The sequence below is a fragment of the Neodiprion virginianus genome, chromosome 2 (assembly GCF_021901495.1).
Source record: "Neodiprion virginianus isolate iyNeoVirg1 chromosome 2, iyNeoVirg1.1, whole genome shotgun sequence".
Lineage (NCBI taxonomy): Eukaryota > Metazoa > Arthropoda > Insecta > Hymenoptera > Diprionidae > Neodiprion > Neodiprion virginianus.
Window position 1 is genome coordinate 11,304,413 of NC_060878.1, and position 26,947 is coordinate 11,331,359.

General features: G+C 35.1%; 2 protein-coding genes across 2 annotated transcripts; one reads left to right on the top strand and one right to left on the bottom strand.

Moving 5' to 3' along the window:
- Positions 1-574: 574 nt before the first annotated feature.
- Positions 575-11,807, top strand: LOC124297102 (MAM and LDL-receptor class A domain-containing protein 2-like). The gene is made up of 10 exons (XM_046747725.1): positions 575-1,031; positions 2,399-2,557; positions 3,370-3,534; positions 4,278-4,448; positions 5,560-5,668; positions 5,977-6,136; positions 6,734-6,869; positions 7,987-8,142; positions 8,243-8,407; positions 9,235-11,807. The coding sequence occupies exons 1-10, from the start codon at positions 953-955 to the stop codon at positions 9,513-9,515; spliced, it is 1,581 nt and encodes a 526-aa protein (XP_046603681.1). The 5' UTR covers positions 575-952; the 3' UTR covers positions 9,516-11,807.
- A 418-nt stretch (positions 11,808-12,225) lies between these two features.
- On the bottom strand, positions 12,226-26,726 carry LOC124297100 (serine protease inhibitor 28Dc-like). The gene is made up of 6 exons (XM_046747724.1): positions 26,369-26,726; positions 18,071-18,324; positions 15,458-15,793; positions 15,101-15,357; positions 14,873-15,002; positions 12,226-13,500 (listed from the first exon to the last, which is right to left on the bottom strand). The coding sequence occupies exons 2-6, from the start codon at positions 18,320-18,322 to the stop codon at positions 12,613-12,615; spliced, it is 1,863 nt and encodes a 620-aa protein (XP_046603680.1). The 5' UTR covers positions 18,323-18,324; positions 26,369-26,726; the 3' UTR covers positions 12,226-12,612.
- Positions 26,727-26,947: the final 221 nt, after the last annotated feature.

Genomic DNA, 26,947 nt, shown 5'->3' on the forward strand with positions numbered 1-26,947 from the left:
ATATTCTGTGTTACAAACGTCCCCGAATTCTTTCAGATCGATGTCGGGAGAACAGAAGAATCGATTTCAACTGTATCCTAAACGCTCCTAAATTTCATCCAAAAATCTGTACCCTAGAATGAGATATTTTTATTTTTCTATACTTACGATACAAAATAAAGTACCGATAAGATATGAATTTTGTTTTTTTTTTTTATCAACGGGTTCGATTTTCACTTCGAGCTCGATTTGGTTAAAAATATTGACAATCGCAAGAACTCGTATTTTTTCACATCTTCGCCCGAAAATTAAGTTTCGGAAGAATTCTCTGGAATTCTGGGAAAACATGAATAACGACGAGATTTTTTTTTTTTTTTTTTATTTTTATTTTTCTCGACCACGGGATAATTAACTTCGAAAGGCACCCCCGGTTTTTTTTAAAACTACTCTGCGCCAATGGTAACTAACTCGTCCGAGATAGTTAAGCGGAAAAAGATAAGAATGAATCGCAGCGGCGCAGCATAACCGGAAGTTGGAAGCCCGCCTACGTTCGAATGTGGACCAACCCCTTCATTTAAGTCATTCATAGCTCGTCACTCATCCGATTACAAAGACCATTTCTACCGCGTATTATTGCCGAGAAAAGAATCGGGCTCGTGGCACCAAAGCGACTGCAATTACTCGATCGGAGTTCAGACTCGCTCGGTTTAATTGTCTCCGCGTAACTTTTGCCGCTTGGCAATCGAAGGCGCCTTGTCGCGTGGAAATCGATATTACGATACAAGAAATTCGAAACCTTGCCAACTTATCATCGAATCGCGAACTCTCACAGTATTTTTTCAACTCGATTACAGCGCAGACCGAGTTCGCAATTTTTTTTTTTTTTTTTTTTTTGTTTTTTTTTTGTTTTTTGAGTGAATCTCAAACTTGTTATGTGCCAAAAACGCTACTCCAGATAAACCGCCTTTGAACAATGAAGTTTTCCGTTCTCATCTGCAGTGTTTTAATTACTATCACTGGTTTCTACGTCGAGGATTCGTTACAGGTTCCATGTGAGTTTGATAAAAATAATTTACACTACCCTTCTGGCAATATTTTTTTTTCTCAACGAATCTCTATGAAATTCCAGAAAGTCGGAAAAAAAAAAATCTTCTCGTACACTCTGATCTTTATTTCTCATCCGTTTCTGATTGCTCGAATATGTTTGAAAAAATTTCTGAGATCTTGCGTACATTTTTTATACTATTATAATACTGGACGATCTCTGAAAATGTGTTTGTCAAGCGATGTGTTCGAAAAATTATTTCACTTCGATTTCTCCGTAAAATTCACCTTTAATACAGAGTTTGGATCCTGAATTTCTCAATACATTTCTAGATCGGTATTTGAGAAAAATAAAGAAAAAAAAAAAAAAAACGTTGTGCTTTCATTTTTCACGAGAGTTTTTTACATTTAATCAATTAAATACACCGACAGCTAAAAATTTCAAATTTATACCCTTCTTTTTGTATTATTCATGACTTTAGCGAGTAAACTCTGCCGCTCTCACCGCTGCGTGAAATCGCAAATCAAACCAAGAATATTGGTGATTGAACATTGAAAATTTCCCCGCTGTTCAGATTATTTTGCCTCATTCCCAACGGGTTTGGAAGGAACTTAATTTCACTTTCATAAATCAATTCAAGTGCTCGCCAATCAAAAGAAATGAAAAATTAGTCACTCAGATTCGGTTATTCCCTGATGAAACAATATTTCGCATTGTTTTTCGAAAAATTTTTCAAAAATTATGACAAAGTAATTGTAAACTCTGTTTATCTCTGGTATTAGTTCCTTCACTTTCACGGAATTTACTAACACTCTCAGCAAATCGATAAAACACTATTAATCTTAAACGTTTTCAGGCTGCAATCAATAATTTTGCAAAAAATAAAATAAAAACTGCCATTAACCATCGAAAATTTCTCAAAAATTTATTCAACAAATCTATAGATCATAAAAATGATTCAGCATAGAAAAAAATTCCTGTCGTACATTTCAAAAAAGTATAATTTAGTTTTGCGGAAATTTTCTCCTTACAAATACATAAAAGTAATTTGAGTCAACAAGAATTTCTCAAATTTTCTCAGGGTGCTTGGAATTTTCTAGAATTTTCATTTAGAAACTATAAAATATTCTGAAATATTGTTCTCGGGAATTTATTCCAGATCCGGTTAAAAAAGTTTATAAAAAAAATTAATCCTTCACGACTATAAGCTACAAGTAAAATCGAAACAAGTTATACAATAAAAACTAATCCTCCAGACATTTTTAATTGGTTGAAATTTTTTTTTTTTTTCCTTTTTTCAACGGCATATGATAAACACAATGTTTCACTTGTTGCGTGATGTATTAAGCTAATCAAATTTATAATCGAATTTAGCCCGATGTCGCGAGGTAAAAATATTGAACGGGAGAATGCGTCAGAAGCCGCGAGGAAGAATGGTGAGATTTTACTGCGACCCGGGGTTTAAATTGATAGGAAACAAGTACGCAATTTGCATCAAAGAAAGATTGGACCTTACGCCTCCGATCTGCGTCAGTAAGTATCTCGACAATTTTTATCTCCGACAACCAAAGTTCCATTCATTCTATGAATGTTTTGCTTATTCATTTGTTTGTTTGATTAGATTTTATATTTTTTATTTATTTTTTTTTTCTTTTTCTTGATATGGCGCATAACACAGTTCTTCAATAACAATCGGAGTGCCAAATATCTAGGAGGATTTTTTTATACGTTTTTAATCGATGCACGAAGTGAAATTTCACAATCATAACGAAATTGTAAATCGAACGATACGGTGCAATATTTGTTTATTTTTTTTTTTTTTTGTTCATTCATCAACGAACGAAATTGAATAATCTGGTATGATTATTTACCAAGTTATTTTATTTTTATTTATTTTTTTTTCCACTCATCCGTGTGCCAGATGGAATTTTTGAATTTCAATCAGATTGATAATCGATCAATCTCGTTTAACGAACATTTTTCGATTCTTTCGTAAATGCAAAAAATGAAAATTGTGTTCAATTATAACAATCAATTTGGCAACAAAAAAAAGTCGGTCAACTTTTTTTTTTTTTTTTTTGTCTCTTTTTCGTCCGAAATGTGAAAAAAAAAATTAAACGAATCCGTTTTTCGTTTTACCGACGCGGAAAATAAAATTGTTCGATTATAATCGGGTGAAAAAATTGAACGATCTCGTAAAATGGATTAGCGGTCGGATTTTCGGCCTGCGAAGAATTCTGTAAAAATTGATAAACTTATCATCGGTTCGTCGTTGAACAATGACAAGCATTTCGAAGCGTTAGGTCTGGTTTTAAGATTATCAACCGCGCTGTATTTTTACTCAGAAACAACGTGCTCACCGATCGAGAAGCCGGAGAACAGTTTGATGGTGCAAAAGGAATCCGGTGCTGTTCTAATGTTCTTTTGTGAGCCGGGTTACCAGCTGCAGGGTCCCAAGGAAATATACTGCACCGGTACAGCATGGAACGACACAGCGCCAACATGCAAAAGTGAGAAGAATTTTTATCCATCTTCTTCAATTGATGCTCAGGAATAATTTTTAATTTTCAATTTTTCGAATTAATTTAAGCAGGTTCGACGAGTTGAATATCAATACTTCTTCCCTCGTGTTGTTGCAAAATTTAAGTATTAAATTGTAAAATTGGTAAATCATATAAAATACAATTACGAGAATTTAGAAGACAAGCTTGAATACCGATTTTTCATTCAAAGATACTTTAACATTATGCGTGTGAAAAATCTCGTGTAATATCATGATTTAATTTTGTTTTTTTTATTTTTTATCGTTTTTCGTCACGCTTGTATCGTCGAATATTCAATTTCTTAGCGATACGGAATTAATCGGCTGCTAAACATACGATCTTCCAAGAATTACGAGACACAAAGAGTGTCGATGAATCTAATAGAAAAAAAATTGCTACATTAATGAAACTTGGCAGGTTAATTAAACAGCTCTTTAATTAATTCCAAACTTAGAGGAAATGCGAACACTGAAATGAATTTACAATTCAAGATACCGTTAAATTGTTAGATATCATCGGGGAGTCGATTTTGTTTTTTAAACGTTGCGAATAATCGCGGGAAATTCATTTTTTGCCACTCAATTATGCGCGACAATTTCTACCGAAATCGGTAAATTTATAAGACTAAAATCTTGGAAATTAATTACATATTCTCCCATTTTTTCATCAATCCCCCTGTCTAAGCATTGAATTTTTCCAAAAAAAAAAAGACACAAGGACAAATCCGCCGACAAGTTGCAATTTCGATGATCCTGACCTTTGCTCCTGGGAACAAGATCCTATGCACGACTTCGATTGGACGAGGCACAATTTCCGCACCGGGAGATCGAAAATCCCAACCGGCCCTTCGCACGATCACACTCTCGGATCAGGATACAACGGTGAGGGAAAATATCAGGCGTTATAATTTATTCCAGAACAAACCCCTTCAAATTATAATTTATCCCGGATTTTCATTTTGAATTTCTGACAATCATTTCCATTAATGAATCGTATTGATATTCTGCGCTTCTACCACGATGATTAATCATTCATGACGTCGAGGTGTGAATTTTTCAAGCTTTCATTCTGCAACATTTCGAATAAATTATCGACTATTTCAGTTCAACTTTGAAAGTGACTGCAAAATTAAATATCAAATGAAACTGCTATGAGCGGCTATGCGATAAAAGCAACCCAGAAATAATGACGTCGCATGATCGAAATTCATGCTTTTTGTTGCAAAAGCTTACATTGAAATAATACACTTTTTATACTGTGATAAAGCAAAGCTTTATCGAAAAGTTTACCTGAAACTTCAATCGACGCGTAACGTCGTATGAGAAAAAAAAAAGGCTCACGAGACACGGGAAAATATGTCAAGGAAACTGCATTTCAACGGTAAAAGTATTTTTGCTAACAATGTTAGAAAAATTCCAATTCCAAATTATACCCAAGTGCAATGAAATATATTGTCCGAAAATTCAAGTACAAAAATTTCATATTGACTTGGTTATTACGCTTCGTAATATCAACTTTACAGATAATAAAAGACTAATTTAATATAACTGTAAGTAAATTTGACTATAATAATCTAACAACTCACACTTCGCTATCCCTTAAAAACAATATGATTAGAAACAGAATATAATGAAAATTTCAGTTTGAAAAGTTTTTAAAGAAACTTTGCAATTGTGAAATGTGAACCCCCCTAAAAAATAAAACAAAGAAAAATGTTGAACTTGCGCTAACTTCTTTATTCCCGACTCAATCATAAAGTTAACTTTATTGACCTGAAACGCGGGACGAAATTAGCATATTATTCCTTCTTGGCGCATTTGCGGGAAATATGAGATCTTGATCTTCGACTTTATTCCCTTGTTCCATAATTTACTGTAACGTTTAAATTTGCAATGCAAACAATGTAATCCGAATTTACTGCGGAATGTTTCAAGATATGTAAAAAAAAAAACGACACGTGTAAGATTGACAATGTGCTGATTATTTTCCCAGGCTATTACTTGTACACCGAGGCGTCGGGGAGAACAGAAAACCACACTGCACGAATCGTGTCACCTCTTTACAGTTCCAATCTGACCGAAGCAGGATGTTTTTCATTCTGGTAATAAGCACAACTTGATTGACTAATTCATTATTGACGAATCCTTCGGATTTATTAATTCTGCTGCATGCCATTGTTGTACGTAGTTTGAAATTTTGTCAATGTGTGGATTGTCCTTAGCAACGTTTATCCGTAAAATGGCGTCAAAAACTGACCGCAGGAAATCTTTAAACAATATTGAACAACGGTGGTCGGAAAACGAATGATGAATCAATTTTTTCGATCAATCATTCGTGGTTTGGTAATTTTAGCAAATATTGATAAGTTGTTTTGTTTTTTTTTTTTTTCGTTTTTTCTTTTATCATCAGGTACCACATGTACGGACGTACCATCGGCACACTGAACGTTTTTGTCAAAGCTGAAGGTGAAACGAAACTTGGAAAATTGATGTTCACCAAAAGTGGAAATCAGGGTAATGCGTGGTGGCCCGGTTTCTTTTACTTGCCAAAAGTTGAAGACAATTTTCAGGTCAGTTCTCAACCCTCCGTTGCAAATAGTCTTTAAATATACAGTTTAAAAAGAATTTCCATCAAGTATTTCTTACCGTTAAGTCCAATCACGATTTTTCGGTAAAGAAGTAAACATTTTTTTTTTTTTTTTTTTTTCTCGCAAAGCAGCTCAATTTATACTTCGCTACAAAATTCACAGATAATTTGGACATGTGCCACGATTTTGTGGAAAAAAATTGCCGAAATATATCAATTTCGTTTACGGAATAAACGAAAATGCAAACTGGGCTTAATTATATGAGGTCGATGATACAATGAAACAAAAAAAATACGTAGAAAAATTTATATAAGTCTGCGACGGATTTGTTCGGACAGCTTGTTTCTACAACGTGGTTTGTGAGAGGAAAAAAATAAAAAATAAACATTATCGTTTACCAAACAGTTGATATAAAAAACGTGAAACAATTCAAGAAACAATATTTCAACTGGCATTAAAATCCGACCGCAAAGTTTCAATATTTCGTTGACACGATGTTCATTACAAGTGAATTGAAGTTTAGCTCTGAATTCTCAAAATGTCACGAGTTAATTTTCAAATTTCTACCTCTGACAACAGATAATCATAGAGGGAGTAAGAGGCCAAGGATATCTGAGTGATATTGCCATCGACGATGTAGCGATTCTGCAGGGAAATGCGTGCATGGACCAGCTAAATATGACGAAGGAAGTGACTCCAGCCGATGATGATAACGGTGAGTAGAGAACCAATAATTCTGGTGATTTACGAACATTTATTCACAATAATGGTAATTAGTAATTTCATCGATTTGCAACCAGAGCTTAACCATATTTGCTGAGTGATTTCGAAGAGATGGAGTGAAAGTTTGACTAATTTTATTATTACGTAACGCGCAAACAGCAATCAGAGTGTTTCTCCACCCACGCACCCAGCTCTCACGGACTCTCTATCTTTTCACAAATTTCCTGTTGATTGCGAATATATCAGCAAACGTCAAGGCCAATAAACAGTCTGGGCTGTATCGAGTTTGTCAGTGATAGAGAAATTAGTAAATTTCCATCTCTAACAGCGCGAGAGATGAAAGCTGTGGATTTTTTTTTTTTAAATGAATCTTTTTTAATTGAATGAATGAAATTGAATGAAATTGTGAATTCTTACTCTGCGGATAATACACGGGCACACGATATTGCAGAAAAAATGTACCGATGCTCCTTTGTAACGATTTAAATAATCGGGACACGCCAAGGCGCAATTTTTCTGCAATATGGAACATTGCAGATGCAATTGCATTACGTTAGAAATGTCGATGCAATATTCCTGCAATATTTCTACCACAATTACAATGTAGAATTATATTAACAATGTTTATGCAATATTCTTGCAACCTTTCAACTCCACCTTTCGTGTGAGATTGTTTTAACAATGTTTCTGCAATATTCTTTCAATATTCTTACTGCGACTGTACCTAATACGGAAATATTGTACCAATGTTTCTGCAATATTGCGTGCTGCGCGGAATCGATTCGAGATATTCCAACCAATCCCAACTAATTGTGAGTGTTAAGTTAAAAGAAGAATGAATGAACATGGATTCCAAAATATTTCTCAATTACATAATTTTCCACACAGAAAGTATGTTTATTGCCTTATGTACGAGGAATGTCGAAAAATTCTTTCATTTAGTTACAAATTTGGGTTCAACGATTGGAAGAAGCAGGTCAAAAAAATACCTCATAAATATCGTACACAAGGCATTCCCTGTGTAACTTGTGTACCATTTTGTCATCTTTCTCCTTAAAATGTAACTAGCTTTGTGCCAAGCTCGGTTTATTTTTTTTTTTTATTCGCAGATCAAGTGGAGATCGTAAATTCGATGCAGACTTGTAACGGAAAGTGCACAAATTTCAACGCCACGCTTGATTCCAGCGAAGTTTGCCAGTGCGACCTGTTCTGCATGGATAGACAAAACTGCTGTCCTGACTACGATGAATTCTGTTTTTCGTCCAGTAAGTCAGTCGCTCCCAAATTCGAAACTTGATCCCGAAAAACAGTATTAATCACGAAGCTTAACCACCGTTTTCGTGCCTTTTTCTTCCTCTACAACAGCTGATTTCGACGATATCAGTACCTCGATTACAGAAGGTTTACAGACGTTTTCCTTCGCTCCTATTCCCATTAGTCCCAAGGACGGCCTGGATCCAAATCCGCCAAAGTGGCTGGACGATAAGACAAGCGAAAAACCGACCCCTAGCAGCACTCAACATACCCTGGGTGAGCAAAACATCTCCTCAGGGAGACTGAGAATTTTTTCACAGACTTGAAAGTTGTGCATCTTGAGTGATAATTCGATGAAGACCTACGAAAATTTATCTCGAATTCGACGAGGATCTCTAAAGATTCTGGAATTCGTAAGAATGCAGGATCAGAGGATTTTAGTGAAATTTGATTGTAGCTTCGTTAAGATCAGAAGACTATAAAATTACAGACATCGAATTTCGACTGAACAAAACATAAGTTTTTCGATTCGATTAACGTGTGTTAGCAGATTCGCGTGTTGCTCGTGTTAATGACCCTAACTGCACAACACTAACTAGATCGTATTTAATTAAAAAACTAGTTTTTCAGCGTACATTTCACTCTTTATCAACTTAGCGTAAAAAAACAAAAGAGACACCGCTTGCAAGAAAATTTCTGTCCATCAATATTCGTACGATTTAGCTAAAACCGTGGCTGAAGGAATCAGCTGTTCGCTCAGTGAGCCGCCATATTGCTCCAACACCGCAGACTCTTTAAATCTCAGCGTGGAAATCATATACGTTTTCAAAATTTAATTTATCTTCTGGGATTATCAGAAAGTCTTTAAAAAAAAATATCCAGCAGTGTTCGATTTTTAACTTCATATGACCGCTTTATGTTTTAAACATCTCTTTGATATCCTGAAATAACGCGAATTTCTAAAAATCCATCAGATATTATAAGAATTAACTAATCCTTTCCATCAAAACAAAATACAGAAAGTTTCGCAAATCTATATTTCTGGGAAATTTCTGTGAATACGTTTCATTGCAGTTTTTTGTTTTTTTTTTCGAATTTTGCAGCGGTGACCGTCTCGAGTGAAGAAGTAGACGCCCAGAAATCAAGTCGAGATCCGAGGAAGTTTTCGCTTTCAGGAATTATTGCGATAGTTGCAGGCATCGCAGTAGTTATGATCGTTGGTGCAGGACTCGTCATCTTTTCTGTCTTACAAGTGCGCAATAATTACAAAAAAAATTCGCGAAAATCGGCTCTCTCCGAAGACAGCGACGTCAGATTTCTCACCTCCGATGAAATGCTGGATTTCAATATCGCAAAACCTGAAGACATGGAACTTCCTTCATAAATGCAACCGGTGAACTTGGTGGGATTTTATTTATTCTTTTGAAAATGGTGATCCGTTATTCCGAAAGAATATCTTTAACAAGGGTGAAAATATCTAAGCAGATAATCTCGAAAATTTAGGCAAAAGATTTAAATTTTATATCGTCAATAGTTACTTTTTTTTACTGCAGTTAGAAGTGAAAACTTTGTGAAAAGCGGATTTACGTTTGAGAGAAAAAAAAAATGATAAATTTTTCGTGCACGTAAAAAGTCCTCAAAAACGATATAAATACGATATTTTTAGTTCTCATTAGTATGTACCAATGAAAAACGCAATGAGGTGAGAAAAATCTCGTGAAAATCGGCACATTTAAGTCCGGAATGAAGATGTTTTTTACGTAACGGATTGTTATCAGCGGAAAATTACGCCCGCGTTACCTGATAATATATGTACTTCATTAATGGTATAGGAAATAATTTATACATAGGTATACATGCGAATATACATTATTGATATTTGTAAAGTGTAGTTTCATGAATGAATTAGTTTAGAAGTGTACGCAGTGATTTATCCCTTTTTCGAAAATATAGAAAGAAATAAAACATAAATCAAAATAAATCCTAGCTTCGTTATTCTCAAGTGAATATTGCGTGAAAGTCATATTCTGTGTCACACCATACTTCGCTATATTATTTGACTTGCGACGAGGCAAAAATTTTTTGATGATTTTCCAAATCCTTGTGTATAAATTATAAAATAATAATACGTAAAGAAAATTATTAACGTTTTTTTAAACTCATGATATTTCTCTTCAATCTTAATACACTTACAAAAGAAACTGTATTTTCACTGTTTTATTGTATAAATAAACGCACAACACGTGAGAGAGTTGGAAAAAGTTAAAAGTGGAAAAACCATGATACACGATTTAAAGAAATAACTGACTTACCGATACTATTTTAAACTGAAAATTATATCGCATCACGTATTGCAAGATTATATACCGCAAAAAACTTCGTGCAATACGAAATACTTGAATAAATAAAATTGCTCCAATATCAAGGTGTATAAAAAACAATCCTGTTGAATTAAAAGAGAAGAAAAAGTGCAAAAGTCGTGGCAATTACATACACGGTGCAAAATTTTTTTTACCATAATTTTATTAAATAAATAAAGTACTTCGGTATCACAAAATTCGTGCGCCTTAAATTTAACATAATATACGCATAGTTATATTGATTCCTCTTTTTTTCTATCTTCTACGCAGTGTATATAAACATAGACGCTCAATTTATTTGCAAAAGGCATCCAGCGCCTCGTAAATCCGATATTATATAATCCTAAAGCAAACTATAACTACATCTATCATATGCGTGAAAGTATTTGCAGCAATGTTAATTAAATGCGATAAACGCGGATAACATCACGAATGCAAAATTGCTTGAAGTGTACGAATTTTTATTTTTCTTCTTCTCTATTTTTTTTTTTTTTTTTTTTCTTTCTTCCATTCAAAGCCCCGTCATTTTATGTATACAACTAGCGTAAAACCGTTCATCAGGTACCGTGTAATTAACTGTTCGGTATACATGTGACGCTGTTGGCTTAAGATTCTCACTATCGGTACACATTTAATATTTAAATTACCACTGATATTGGGATTTCAATCGTTTCCCGCACGATGGGAATTGTTCAAGAATGAATCAAAGTAATGTAGGAACTAGGGTATTATTATTATTATTATTATTATTATTATATGTAAGCTTGATAAATTACACGCGGTAATTCTTGTGGCGAGAAAGAAAAAAAAATTTAACATACATGACCAGAAAAAAATTCTAGTTACATTAATCCTGTAAGCGATGAATAATATGGAAATTGTCGATGCTACAGATATAAATATTTTTACAAAATATTGCCTATGCAGTTTTATGTTAAGCAATTTTGATTGCCGTATTGTGTATAATTTTTCCGTGACATATACGCGAATTGATAATGAACACCCGCGCTAGTAATTCATCGGAAAATTCATCAAAATTCAATTTTAGTGAGGTAAAAATGATTAGAGAATTCACAAATAATTAATTATACCTAATTAGAGAGTTCTGATTGCTTGGAAAATTTTCTGAAACGGATATCTCGCTGTTTTCTATTTGTTTCATTTTTTCATCACCTTTCGTGCTATAAGATAAGTATTGGATTAGGTCGAATATCACTTTTTCTAATTTTAAGAAATCTTTACGTTTTCGAACCTGTAGAATTCGAAATACAGGTTTTTAGAAAAATGTATGTCTGGATGTCGGATGATCTCGGAAACGGCTCCGTGAAAAATCCTAAAGCTTACAGAATTTTACAAAACAACAATAGGCGTGAAAAATTGTAATGTCCCGTTCAATTTGAACTTCCGGTTTTACAGGAAATAAATCGACTTTCAATGTTCTACCGTCAAACATATACTTTTTTCTCCTAAATACTTGTTCTAAATAAACGACTATATTTTTCCCAGCTTATATAATTCATTTTTAAGTAATCGTATGAATTTTTTTTTTATTACTAATTTTTCTTTCAAAACTTTTTCATTTAGCTGCCAAGACCTATCAGTTTCAAATTTTTCACTCGGCCGTTTTCGAGTTCATCCCGGAAGTTTGTCGGACAAAGTGACAGACTCTTCCCTTTTCATGGTGATGAAAAGTATTGCGAAAAAACAATTTTTCCAACTCATTTTTTTTTTTCTTATAGAATATTTAGAAACCCTTTTCACTGTTGAACAGTCACCAAATTATCGAAACGTATCGACGACTTGTTCATCTTCTGAAAATCTCTTCGCGGATGAAAAGCAGCAAAAAATGGATCCCCGGAAAAATCTATACTAAACTAATTGCTCCAGAAGTCAACGATTTTTTTTTTCTCTTGTGAGGGAAAAGTGTTCTTCCCTGAGATTTCATGTATCTCCAGGGTCATTTCCGGGATCCTATTCCGTCCAAATTTCCGGATTTCTCTTACTTTTCCCTAGTTATTATACTTGTATAACAGATTCCCGTTATCCAGAATCGGAAAAGAGTCGACTGAACGAAAAGAAAAGGGTGGAATAAAAATTACAGTCTAAGAATCGCAAGGTAGTCTAAGTCGTTCGCTTCTCACTGGGATAATTCGGGGTTGGCTTATTAACGGTGCCCCAAAATAGTAGAAGACCGGTGGATTCGTGCCTGATGAAAAAGAGGAATGGACGGTCGGCAACGAGTCGTTTCTGACTACCGTCCCTGGTGAGAGTGACGGCGGTAACAGCGGCGGCCTCGGTTCCCTTCTCCGTAATGTCGATCTCAACGCGATGGATAACGTCTTCGGCAAAGAGGCCAGGATTGGTAAGCTCCAAGTTGTTACGAAGGTTGTCGAGGCCGTACGACGGTCGATTCTGACTGACGTAGTTGAGAAAGTCTTGATCGATGGGGCGAACCTGCCGCCTAGCGCGGTTTGAATGTGCCGCGCTTTTCCGGAGCGCTACCCGAAAGCTCCGCCGGCGGCGCTGCCGGTTAATCCGGCTGATACTGAAGCCCGTTGCCCACTGCTGCACGTGGTAGCCGCCAACTCTGTCGTCGTAACTGAAAAAGTTTCGCCTTAACGGTGACGTCAGAGGTGTTGTGGTCTCTTCATCCTCGCCGAACCTGTTCGGGAACGAGATTTTGTCGTTTAGACCTATGCCTGCCTGCGTCCTTGAGGGATTCGCGAATTGATTGTTGCTCTGGAGCTGAAACGAGGCTCCTGTGTAACCTGGAGACAAAAGGCTCAGGTCAGCCGAGAGCGGGTCGAAGAGAGAGTTTAATCCCAACGACTGCAGAGCTCTACTCAGACTCAATGTGCTCGACAACTTCATCCGTGGCAGCGCTATTATGCACGTTTCATTCTTCGTGCTTCCGATCAGATTTTCCAGCCTCTCGGCGCTCAGCCGACTTTCCAGATCCCGCAATGCGTTCACGCCTCGGTTCGTGGGAAGCACGACGTACATCGTCACCTGGAAGAAAAGAGCGGTGTTCTTTGGTGAAGGGTTTCAGAAGTATAGGTTGAGAATTGACTGGTCTGAGATTCTGTTTGCAATTATAGAACTAATTCCAATTACAAATATCATGTGTTATGTGTTATGTAGCAATCGTGAAGGGTGAAAAACAATATTATTTGAGACACAACTTCATCGATCTAATTGATATTTGTAAATTGAAGCCAGATTTCATTTTCAGATTTGAATTGTCCTAACCAATTTATAATTTATCATTTTCTGGTAGTGTGCAATAGTTGTAAGTACGGGTTGTATTGAATGGGTACGTTTCCGACTTCTGTCATTGCATATTTTCGAAGCTTACATCCAAGATTAATTGTAAATTGTTGAGAGATTTTTTAGAAGTTTTAGACTACTGAATTACGACGTCATATTGAAACTTGACCACCCATAATTTTTCTCTCTCTGAGTGTTTGACGCAAAAGAGAAAATCTACGACTAACAAGTCACCTGTTATCCATAAATTTTGATGACAGAGAAGAGAAAAATGTTTTTTTGTGGAAAACCGCAAAATAAAATTCCTTTTTCATTGTGTATTCTACTTGACATTAACCTCATGTCACGAAATAACAAAACTCAATTGCGTACACAACGTTTTCTAGAACCTTGTATCCCTGAAGTTGACTCGAAACGATCAGCTGTTCACTCAACCTACCGCCATATTGTCCTAATTTCAGCCCACATTGTGGATCTCGATGAGCTTCGGTAAATCATATTTATTCCACAAGCTTTAAACTTACATTGAACCCGCAGTTGACAAATTAATGTATTTTTCCATTAAGGACTATTTAAGAAAATTGTCAACTTGAAGATCAAAACTTTTTGTTAGTTTCACCACGAGATAGTCGCACGTTAAGTATTCATTACCAATATATTCGTTAATCCTGTGTTCAGAAGGTAAAATAATTTTTCTGGAAACACTACACAGAAAATACTAAAACTGTAAACGGAGTTTGGATATGAATCCTTCAATTCAACTTATCAAAAATCGTTTCCAAATAGCAGAAGATCTAGCAGATTAGTTCTATATCATTCCACGATAGCTTATTTTGTTGACAAAACTTGTTTTTACAAATTCACCGGAACAAATATATTTTCAACGGTCATTTCAATCTTGCTATTATTCTTTTGATGAAAACCAATACCAGTGCAGCGGGATTGTGTCAAATAGTTTTGTGAATAAAATTAAGAATAAATCAAGTGGATAAATACTCAATATGCGACGATTTCCTAACAAACTTAATGAAAAAGCATTGATTCTTAATTGACCAACCTTCTATACCTAAACATCTCTAGAAAGTCAATGTTTTTCATATTCTTGGACCCATACCTCTTTCCCCTTGTAAGGAAGCCCAACGATCTTAGCTTGCAGCTCTTTGTCCTCAAAGAAGGGAAATTCTCCACCGTTGAACATCATGTCGACATCGACGACCTCACCAGGCGCAACGGTAAAAGGTTTCCTGAAAGACGATCAATGATTATATAATAACGAATTGAGTAAATTTATAGTTTAAACATATTTCAGGAAAACTGTAATCCGAAAAGCCTTGACACCAACCTTTTCGTGGCACCATCGATGAAGAACTGATTCCACTCTCCGTTAAAATACAGCGCAGACGCTATTATGACCTTCGTTTCAGGTGAAGGCGGTTCACGCAGGATTTCAGAAATTTTTCCTCGCGTCTTTTGACTCACCCAGGAGTTCACTTTTTCCTGAGCATCGCGACCATTCTTCTCGAAATCAAGGTTTATCACTTCACTCTTGTAGACGTCTCGGCTTACTGCCTGGAATTCTCTCCTGATTGGGTAGCCGTCCTAAGAAAACAATTCACGTGATATAGATTATCCAAGCCTTGAGAATCGTAAATAACTAAAAAACGGTCAAAAAGGGTCAAAGGGAGATAAATAATCTTACCCGGACGAATATTCCGCTGGCGAAGTAAGATTGCGGAGCGGGTATTCCGGGCGTGCCACTGATAGCATCGAGCAAAACACCGAACATCTGGTGAACAATTTCGGAATTTCTTGATATATCAACGCCAGCGTTGAATCCGAGCAGCGTGGAAACTTCCTCGAAGGTTTTTCCAGCCGAGCCCAAAAGCACCAAAGCCAAAGCAGCTGCGACGCTGAGCGGCGAAAATATGACATTTTCATTATTTCCTGCTGGAATTCCTCTTGCCTGTGTAGCCGAAACTGCCCCATCGACTCTCAAGGCAAACCGGGCTACGCCTTTGGATATCACGCTGTTTGCCTGTAAACGATTACTGTGATATCACAAAATGCTCATAAATTAATTATTATTCAAGTCGTAATTATCACTGTTTTTCGATCCCTTCGAATCATCGCTAAAAAAAAATTTTCATAAATAAAGAACACGCGTCTTCCTGTAGTGGGCGTCAAATCGGGTTTGCCAGATTAGGTACATCTATTAAAATCAATCTTTACCGAAAAAACAATGATTTGCATATCTCACTTATGAATAAGAATGATCTAAGGCTCACGAGAGCTGAAATGTGTTTTGAATGCGCGTCGTTCTCGTCGCCATGACACCATTATCCAGTATTGAGGTTAGGTCCGGTATACCGAATAGTGAGGTTATGCGAAAGGTGCGCAAAGTAGACGTATTCAAATATTATTTAATTCAACCTAAGCCTTTCATTTGCATTTGTATTCTGGGCAATTTTAAGCAGGAAATTTTTCATGGAACAGCGTCATTTTTTGGCTCTCACATTTTCATTTTCACTTTTACCCAAAATTCGCGATACTAGTATTCTACTGAAATAGAACTCTAAAGTTTCAAAATGTATCTGATTATGTTTTTCTTTAAAAAATGCCCGTAGCAAAAATGTTGATTTGTACATGAAAGAATTCCAATGGTCGTAGTTTAGATTCACCGAAATTTATTTTATAATGCAAGTTTTCGAGATTGCATTTTTTCCAATCTAATTTTGAGATAGCTGTTTATGCCTCTGATATTGTCGAAATGATATCTATTTTCCGATTAAAAAATGTTAAAATGGTTTGATCTTTCTACACAGAGAAAAGAAAAAACGTGTTACCATTTACCAAATAAAGCGATTACGGGCAAACAAATATTTTTTTAATTAAAATACATGCCGCTCGTCACTGAATAATACAAATTGTTTTTCTGAAAGCATATTTTAATCCATCAAAAAATTTGTCTGCGCATATTCGACCGCCGTATCAATTGATTTAAGTCATAAGCCCTTTCTCTATGCGTACTTTCAACCTTTAACCTAGTTTGTATCAAATATTTTATTGTGATAGACGGTAGCAGATCGAAAAGTTAATCGATCGAAAGAAAATATTACCAGCATCTGAACGCTCGCCGATCGCGACTATATTCGTAGTCGGAGTTTCAAGTTCGCTTTAGTTCTCATCGAAACGTCGTGACGTGAACGCGCTGGATGTTGAGCGCACAAAAAATTTAGGGTTGAGCGTCACTGTCCGGCACGCATGCGCATTTTTTTGGGCACAGGCGTCGACGACACAATGCTGATAGACACGTTAGTCAGCGAGTTTGCGCAATCAAATTGAATAGGTAAGAGTTGTAAGTGATCGTTACTGAAACCTCGCAATACGCGGAGAAGTTAAATATAGCTAAGTGTGCACTGTTTGCGTAAGATTATAAATTAAATATTACCAATTGACAGTCGATATTCAGTGGGTTAGAATTATTTTTTTCTCGTCGTTGTAGACATAATACGAAATTTTTGCGAATTTGCAAAATGTTGCGATCAAATATCGGATTTCTAGTTAAAATGAATGTGGTTTCACCCGATGATACTATTTATTGCTCTTTTCCCTGTATTTTTAAAACTCAATAGACGTTAGTTTAAATCTAAAAAAAAATTTCTCTGCTATATTTGGCAAAGACAACGAACTTCTTTCAAGTTTTCATCATTGTCAATCAAGAATTCATTCAAATAGTTTCTCAAAACTTTCGGAGCAACACAACCCCGGAACTGTAAAGTAAACTGTCCAAAGTCTCTCAAACTTTGATTATTTCTAAATCTGTTCGTTAAAAAAGTTTCTCTTGCAGTTGAATAATTCGTCAGTATTATTATAGATTTGGCAAAGTCACATCATTTTTCCGACTAATTTCTAAACATTTTCTGACGAATTTTGAGACCCAATAAAAAACTATTTTTCTTCTAAAATTTTAGACCAACTCCCACGATGTTGGAAAATATTATGAAAATCCGTTATCTTAATACTCATAAGACGTTTGAATTTCGAAACTGTTTTTGAACGCATTTCGAGAGAGTCAAAGTTTATTGGAATTCTTGACAAAGTTTTTCAGAGTCTTGCCGTTTACAGGGGAATTAAAAAATTCTTTAAAAAAAAAACACCAATATATTTTAATAAAGACTGCGAAAACTTTTTCAATTAGTATCCGTTCAGTATTTCAAGCCTGTCTTTTGTGGCGTTTTTATTTCAATCATATTTCAATCTCGTTAAACGTTATTATTTCCGCATCCTTAAAAAATTCCTTCTTGAAACTTACCCTTCTACTCCAAACTGCGGGCAATTGATCATTTTGCCCCGAGATCAGCGCCGAAGTTGGTGCTTGCGGTGAGCTGAACGCAGAAACGGCGGCGCGATTATCGTTCAAAATATTGTTTTCGACAATCTGAGGACTCGATTGAAATCTCTGAGGTTTGACTGTTTTCGCAATCATCGAGTCGTAGGTATCAGGAAAGACGATCTGCCCCGTGGACCACGAAGCCAAGGTAATAAACAACAATGCCCGCTTCATTTCTGCAAACAATCGCATATAAAAAAGATTAGCTAACATGATTAGACGTCACGGTTTTTTGACACGCCCCTGTTACTACAGCGCTTTAAATCTTGATCATTATTAGTCTACTCTAGTTTTATGGCAGTTGTTACAGCGTGGTACAAATTTGATAACGGCGCAGATTTTGAGCTCAAGCTCATTGTCAGCGCAAACTTCGCTAACTTTTAATTAATCTTTCGTTCGTGAATATTTTCTTCCGGGAAAAATATGCGTGCATTTCTTTCTATAAAAAAATTCTGTGTAGCGAAGTGGAATCGCTATATATTTTTTGTAAATTTAATATCAAAATCAGGTTTTTTGAAATCCTTATGGCAAAAATACGCATCTGCTTTTTAAATTTACTTAACTTGTGGTATAAGCAGAAATGGTTCGTTAATTTGATACAAATTGTTCGAAATTTGTTGTACATTTTTGCGAATGTGCTAAACATGCGCATAAGGAAACTACAATTAAAAAAAGGAATTACTTCGTATTCCATTTGAATTCCCTATTATTTGTCAAAATATTCTTTTGACTAGTTTTGAATTTTACTCATCATTTCTACTGAAATCATTATTTTATTTACAATTTTCCGGTCACAAATCATAGATCTGAACCCTGTTCAAGTTGTACAACATAGAAGAAAAATAATCTTCTAATTTTAATTTAAATTCATAGTTTCATTCTTTACATATTTCACATATTTAGTAAATTTACGAAAACCGTTCAACGGTGTACTTATACAACTAATTACGCAAGCTTTCGTATATCATTATACGAATTTTAATGGACTCGGTGTTAATTAAACATTGTAATGTATCCACATCGTCTTTCACTTTCACAAAACACGGTATGACATTTATACGAAAGAACATTTCAACCGAATTTTAAATATTTCTCAAACAGGAAATTTTAACGCGGCGCCGTCAAAAATTAATTAACCTGTATGCTTTTCTTTCACACTTTCAACAAGTCATTTTAATGATAGATAAAATTTATGCCATGTAATTTTTTGAGTCTCGCAAATTTTCAATCAGCCCGAGTTATCTCATAAAAACTAAGACGTGCGTTTGAAATTGACAGAATCAAATGTACCAAACAATTGTTTCGTGAAAACTATTTCACTGAAATTTAAAAATCGAAATACCCATCAATTTTTTCTGAAATTCCTCAAAGAACCCCGAAAAATGCTGTGAAATTACACGCAGTACTATCAAACAAATCAGACAATTATAAAATGCCACGAAACCATTTCGCCGAAATTAAATGCTCGTATGTAATTACCAAGAAATTGCAAAACAAATTAAATAGAGAAAATCAAACCTCAAGTTTATTTTAGGAGATAGATTCTAAATTTAGTATCTAATGCCACGTTTATGGAAGAAAAATTTAAACATTATGTGAATTGAGAATATTGGAATTGAATCGTCGTATTTCAGTAAAATTTATCTTTTTATATTTTCGATTAGCTGATACATCGAGCAGCCGGACGCGATAAAAGATGATAATCATCGAAGGGATGGGTAATTAATAAGAGGATGAAACATCCCGAATTAACGGTCAACCGATTTGAACCAACATAAGCCCGAAGGCCAAAAACCTCGTTATTCGGTTAGAGAAAGTATCATATTCTGCACAAGCAGACTTTTGCAATCGATTGTTAAACACACTCTGCGATCGTTAAGGTCAACGGCGTTCGCATTATCATTAGCGGAAACAGAAGAAGAAACATCTTTAATGCTATTGGGAAATCCTCGGCGTGACGAAACTGCGCGACTGATTGTTCCTTTTTTTTTTTTTTTTTGTGCTTACAGCAAATAGATTTGCATTTTTCTCCACACCTTTAGTGTAAAAAAATCGCACCTTGAATCTTAATAAACTGAAATTTCGTAATGAATTCTCAAAATTCACATCATTTGAAGAATGTTTCAGAATTTTTCAAAGACGTGCCGTTCGGACTGATTAAAAATCGTGTTAGAATCAACGTCAAAGTAATTTTTCTTTCGGACTAACGACGATTTTTTCTGTTTACTTTGCGATTTCTAAGTTACGCGTCGGACACTATTCGCTCTTGACGAAATCGTTTTTTCTCTTCTTTTTGGCATTTCAAACAGTTCTCCGGTTTCCCTGAATTACTAAAAAGTTTTATTGAAATTCTTTCTTTAATTTCACACTATACCAAAAAATTCACTCATCGGTCTGCTAAGAATTATTCATGTATCAACGTTAAAAAAAACTGCAAATAACAAAAAATATACCGATGACAAAGGATTCACGCTTTTGATTAGCAGGAAAGACCTTGAAAACTGATCCAAGAAGTTTGTTTAAATTGGCATCATTAGTTACGGAATTAACAATGGAGCCATGAAAATCACAATTAGATTCACTTCTCTGAAGAAACTAATTTACAGACGTAAGCGGTATTTAATAGTGCTGCCGTAATTCTAGTAATGAACTATAAGTTTTCCTCCTTAAAATTGAAAAATTTCCCAAAACTACATCACTGAAACAAATTCATATTCTTCTTGTAGCGATATGGTGTTTTTCTTTTCTAAACGTAATAATCAAATTTATACGAATTGATTGCTTTCTTATTGTATTTTTTAAAAAACGTAATCAGAAAATAACGGAAGTTATCGAGGATTAAAAATAACGATAAAATTCTCATCTATCCCCGAATTTGTTAGACATCGAAAAAATAAGAAAGTTAGCAACGAATTGCAGTGTCAATTAAACGAACGACACTAAAAATATGTATACAAAAAGAATAATGTTGACTAGAATAAAGAATTCATAAAAAAATTTACACACAGCTAGTTGGATGCATTGAACTTTGCAATCACGTAACACAAATATTTATTTCAATTATATAATTAGATTTCTAATTTCTTATTTTTTTTCCAATTTATTAATTATTGTACATGATTATTGGCAATATTGTTGGATAGGTAATTGTAAAAAAAAAAAATCATTTCTCGATTAGAAATTCGTAAGAGGCTATTGGATAGTATGGAATAGAACATAGTCAATGTGTCTATTAGCGTGTGGTACTATTTATAGATCAAGAGTATCTATCCTGCGTGTTGAATTCCGTCGCCTGAACAGCAGCCGATGTAAAACATCTCGTGTAGCCTCACGCGACTGGAATAAATTGCATTTACACTTCTGTCCAGATCCCGTATCGGTACGCGCATGTATTATAAATGTACCTGTAATATACAGTTTCTGCTAATGCGGGTTCGGCAAGTTAACACGTCCGACTGTGCCAATTTTCTCTCCTCTCCTCGCGTCGAGCCTAATCACTCGGTCGTTGTACCTGCACGCTGTTTTAGGTATAATGTAATTCATAGCTAGAAACCGGAATTCACGATTAAATACAAACTCAAACCAGTAGAACCTAACCCACAAGACTAATTTAATTTCCGGGAGGAAGATAATTGATGGTAATCGATTCTATTCGGCTGACATAGAATGAATAAAAGATAAAGCTACGCCGTAAAATAAAAACGCTTCTTCACAGCAATACGATTATCGTAATTTCTACAGCAGGGTGTTATTAATTTTTTTAAACTTTTCGACAAACCTGATCAGCCATACGTTAAAATTCGAATATTTTCAATATATGTTGAGAATTGATCGGACTTTGAGTTTTGAATAAAAAAAATTTTATACCGTAATGGGTTCTTGATTACAACACATAATGGCATAATTATAATCGCTGAACAGATGAGACGCCGTATTGTGGCAGTGACCAGTGACAGAACTTCATATTTATATATAGAAGTGATCTTTCACCGTATATTTCGCTTCTCATTAACTATATGACATAAAATTAAAGTTCAACAGCTAGAGCGACGTTATTCGTGTCCAGATATTTGTTAAATACGCCGTAATCGATCAGCTGATCGGCACTTCGACCGCCATATTGATTAAGTCGCGCCAATAACGAGGATCCCGAATTTTTTAAGATACGCGTAGTCTCATTCCGCCATCAAAAGAAGGACAGGGTGCGAGGTAACCTTGTGAGGAAAGAATTTGACGGATGGTAAGTAATCGAGACGGAACAAATAAAGCAACGACACATCCCGCGAACCACGGAGCGTCGCTGATCATGGGCGGTGAGCTGGTTCATCGCCCACAAGGTATGCCTGTTATAATCATTCGCTTTCGAGGTCAGACGACATTGAGTAAAAAATATATTCGCACTCCAACTACTACGCATACAGAGAAATTCGAAAACCGGAAGTTTTCCAAATTCTCTGAATCGAAACTTTGCAAAATGTAGCAGACAATTTCAGCGTGTTAAATGTTCTCTGTGAAATGTTACTTGATTTTAAAGTTTGTCAACAGCTTTGCCGAATAATATGAGAAAGAGTTTTTTACCTCGACGACTATTTCGAGTCTGAAATCAATCCGGTTATGCAAGTTGCGGCACCTTTTTTTCAACTTCATATTCCGGTTTTTAATCTTGGCGCGGTTTGAGAAAAGTGACGTCAGAAGTGGCAGTCAGCTGTTCGTTTCAGACCAAATTAACAAATATTGGGGCACGGAGATCGTCCTGCAAGCTATTTAACTTTCATTTCGTGACATCTAATCAATCTGGAGCAAAATATGCGATGAAAAACAACTTTTATTATTAAATACGACAATCGTTGGAGTTCACTGCCACCAAAATGGCGTCTGTCGTATACAAAGATTCCAATTTCGTGACGGGATCAAAGAAATTTTTGACTGGAAGGACGCAGTCGAGGAATTTATTCACTCAATGCAGAACTCGGTTCGTTATTTGCTCGATGCTGTAATATAAAAGTGACAATAGACCATTTTTGTTTTTTTTCTTCAATCTCAGTTGCGACCGGATAATTATAGGTTATGAATTCGTCTTCTTGTTGGCAAACATCAATGGCCAGATAGTCGCGAAGAATTCGGAGACGGGAAACTTGTCCGAAGGTTTACACCTTCGCTTTACGAGGTATTAATCGTCAAATAGTAAAACCAGTTCCGACGTCCTTCGCATCGAATTGAGTAACGCGTGTTTCAACGTCGTTTTTGAAATCGAGAGTATAATTTGAACCATCCTCGCGAGCTGCATAAAACTGCACCTTTTATTTATCCGTAATACACGGTGTGTTTATAAATACCTGTTCGCGAAATTCGATTATATTGTCCCTACCGACTGCATTTTGTATTTTGTATATAACGTGGAGGAAAAATCTCTCGACGTGTAATAACACAGCGCTGGAAGTCTCTAAGTCGAAATGTAAGCAAAACCGTGCAAGAACAGCGAGAAGTGAAAGTAGATGTTAAAGGAGAATCGTGATTCCAAAATTAGGCACTGCATAAAGCAATTTATAATCGGTTACAGAGGCACGTGTAATGCAGACGAAAATTTACAGGAAGTGTTTTATCCGTAATCCAGAGATGTATTCTCATCATTATTCTTACTCGAGAATGTATATGATGTAATAATCGTTTGGCATGTATCAAAAATACGAAATAATTATTACAATTTACTATTATTATACAGATTCTGTTCAAATTATTTATGCATTCCGAAAGTCGGCCTGAATACTGATTCATTATCAGTGAAAATATTCGCAATTTGGAACATGAATCAGCGTCGATCTTTTCAATGCCGCCAAAAAATTTGGATCATCTCGATCAAATTGCTTCTCGTTTTTTTTTTTTTTTTTAATCAGTGCGAGGTCTCCAAATTGACATACAGAGCTTTCGAATCGATATCTGAATCGTATTTTGATAAGTTTTATCAGAAGCGTATTTTGATATGTTTTTTATGGCTCTTGGCGCGGAGACAAATTCAAAATCGTAGATATTGATCGATATGTGTAAAAAATTAATGATCTTATAGGGATTAAATTATCGTGCATCTTTTGTTTTGTTAATGGCAAATTTATATGATTTGTTCAATTTCAGCTAATAATCAACGAAACAATGAATTTTGTACAAATTTCACGACATGCAAATCTGATAACTTATTGAATATATTTTGAAATAATGCAAAAAATTTTTGATCGCAACTCTTTTGGTATAAATACTTTATCTCTTTTCCCAACTTTCGATTCAAACAATCCTGTCGATTCATCCTTAACGATTTTAATCATTTGGCGATTGTTTTAACTGGACTGTACACCTGTGAATTGTTCGTACAGAGACGAGTTGTCGTTTAGGAATATAAATGAAGACAGCGATGCCCTTTCAATGACTGTGAGTCGAGAGAAAGAGAAAAACTACCTTGAAATATTTCAACGATCTCCAACGGGAATTTATATCGTCGCATAATATATGAGTTTTAATTTTCCGAGTACAGTCCGGTGAAAAATTGAGTAAACAAGAGAAATTATACTTGTATGGGAATCAAGAAACGAGAAGTACAACGTATGTTAACCAATTTGAATCTTATATAACGTATCTTTTCTTGGGATAAAAAAAAAAGTCGACACCCACAAATTGAAATAAAAAGCAAAATAAGTTGTAACAAATTTTAAAGAGGTTGTGAAATCATTTTGCATGTCTAATTTTGATGGATTAGGACTTATTTTGTTCGTTAATTGACGATCTAAAAACTGAAATGAATTTTTAACAACGTCAATATGTTCATGAATAAATCATAAGTTTACAACTATAATTCTCGTGATGAACTGAGAATCCGTTTTCGAACAAGATCACTCGAAATTTAAAAAAAAAAAAACAGTAAACCGATGCAATTGTTCTAAATTTATTGATAATTCGGCTTTTAATTCAAGTTTCCTACGTTCAACATTTTTTTCTCTACCTGGTTAACGTTTTTTTAACCAAAGAAAGAACGTTCGATTTGTAAGTTTGTAATTTCAACGCCTTCGTATTTAAACTTGATATCCTGTCGGGCTTTGGATCTACTTTATACCTACTTCTTCTATGATTTCGTACCACCAGCTGTAATTATCGGCTAGCTATAAAGTTACAGAAGGAAAAAAAAAAACTGAAATTCAAACTCATTCGAGAATATATAGTAATTTTATTCCGAATAACTAGATCCATTATATTCCTGATCAGCATTTTCATACAAGTGATATACTGTAATAGTTACTATAGTTAGTGCAATTAGTATACTATAATAAATACTATAACAATCTCGATGTGTACGATTACTTCCTTATGTGCAAAGAGACAATCTAGACACGTCTAGATTCAAATAGCTTTCGTGTAGGTATGAATTAAAACCAGTTATTTAATAAGAGAATAAAAAAAAAATTATATCATTGTGATTGCGGAGGGATCTTTCAGGATGCTGGTTATTATAATAGACACATATGTATATATGTATATCATATTGTGTATGCATATATATACATAAATTATGCAAGCCACTGTTTTTAAATTTTGTAACCACAGCTGGCAGGCAAAGAGCATTTAATTTTTTTTATCACATTCATTTATAAATCACAGATTAAATCTAAAGCTGTACCAGGCAAAATTATTTATTCACAATCAGCCAGGGACATTTTTTCAACACTACAACAGGACGGTTCGAAATTTCAGACGCAAAATTAACGCGTTCATAAAAGTTTTTACAATTTTCTGTTTACTTCTACGGACGGACGGTAGAAAAAAGTGATCTCAAGAAATTGTTGGTAATTGCGAAATATTATCGTAAAGACTAAAGTCTTGAATTTATTCAAACGTTGATGTCAAATGTGGAAATTCATTCTACGAAAATAGCAGAAGATGATTTTCACAGATTCAGTTGCATTTGACCAGCTTTTGCCACAATTTACTTTAAACAATTTGCATTGGTTTTTCAAAATGAAAACTCCGAACATCTTCAGATGCACACTGTAAAATTGATAACGGTTGATGTTTTTTCTAAAATTTTAGTGAAATTCTTTGGAAATGTTAACAAGTGTTCTAAAAAAAATCACCAACAACAGTCACCAAATATTCAATTTCATTTCAAACGGTCATTATAAAATCCAAGCTAAATCACAGTTTTCAAACGAACTATCACAAAATGAATAATATGCTCACCAGTGACGTTAACGTCGTCTTCGTACAGGCGTTGGATTAACAAGTTGATTCAGCGACGAAGAAAAGAAATATAAGTACGAGTGAAAATGTAGGTATCGACGATAATCAATGCTTGCAGAACATCTTTGGCGCGATAGTTATTCAACAGAAACTTGTTTTCATCACTTTCACCGTAAGATTTTTACCGCCAACATGACAGCCGATAAGAATATGCGTGAGTTTGAGACGTTACAACGAGTATTTATTCGGCCACAACGAATAAAATTCAACTCGCAAAATTCTACCACTTGAAATGCGCGGTACCGAGGATGAGGCCTCTTGAACGCACTCTTGGTCGACTACTGGCCGCGATATCGACTGGCAGTTGTTTTTACCGCGCGTGCGACGCCATCTCTCTCCCCACTATGCAAATACCCCTGCCTCTTGTCCCGCACCATTTACGCCAGGGTCGTTTGTACGATGTTACCGTACGACTCTCATTGTCAGAGCATCACCTTTTTACACTCATCACTTTTATGCGACTGGATGCAAAATTTCGGCCGGTTCAATTACCTCTTTCGCTCGAATCAACTCAAATCT

Excerpts from the sequence above, each read along its gene's own strand:
- LOC124297102 (XM_046747725.1), top strand. The coding sequence starts at position 953 with ATGAAGTTTTCCGTTCTCATCTGCAGTGTTTTAATTACTATCACTGGT. Across the intron at positions 3,535-4,277 it reads CACAGCGCCAACATGCAAAA|ACACAAGGACAAATCCGCCG; the intron begins GTGAGAAGAATT and ends AAAAAAAAAAAG. Across the intron at positions 8,143-8,242 it reads TGAATTCTGTTTTTCGTCCA|CTGATTTCGACGATATCAGT; the intron begins GTAAGTCAGTCG and ends CCTCTACAACAG.
- LOC124297100 (XM_046747724.1), bottom strand. The coding sequence starts at position 18,322 with ATGAAGCGGGCATTGTTGTTTATTACCTTGGCTTCGTGGTCCACGGGG. Across the intron at positions 15,794-18,070 it reads CCGCAGTTTGGAGTAGAAGG|GCAAACAGCGTGATATCCAA; the intron begins GTAAGTTTCAAG and ends AATCGTTTACAG. Across the intron at positions 13,501-14,872 it reads TTCCTTACAAGGGGAAAGAG|GTGACGATGTACGTCGTGCT; the intron begins GTATGGGTCCAA and ends CTTTTCTTCCAG.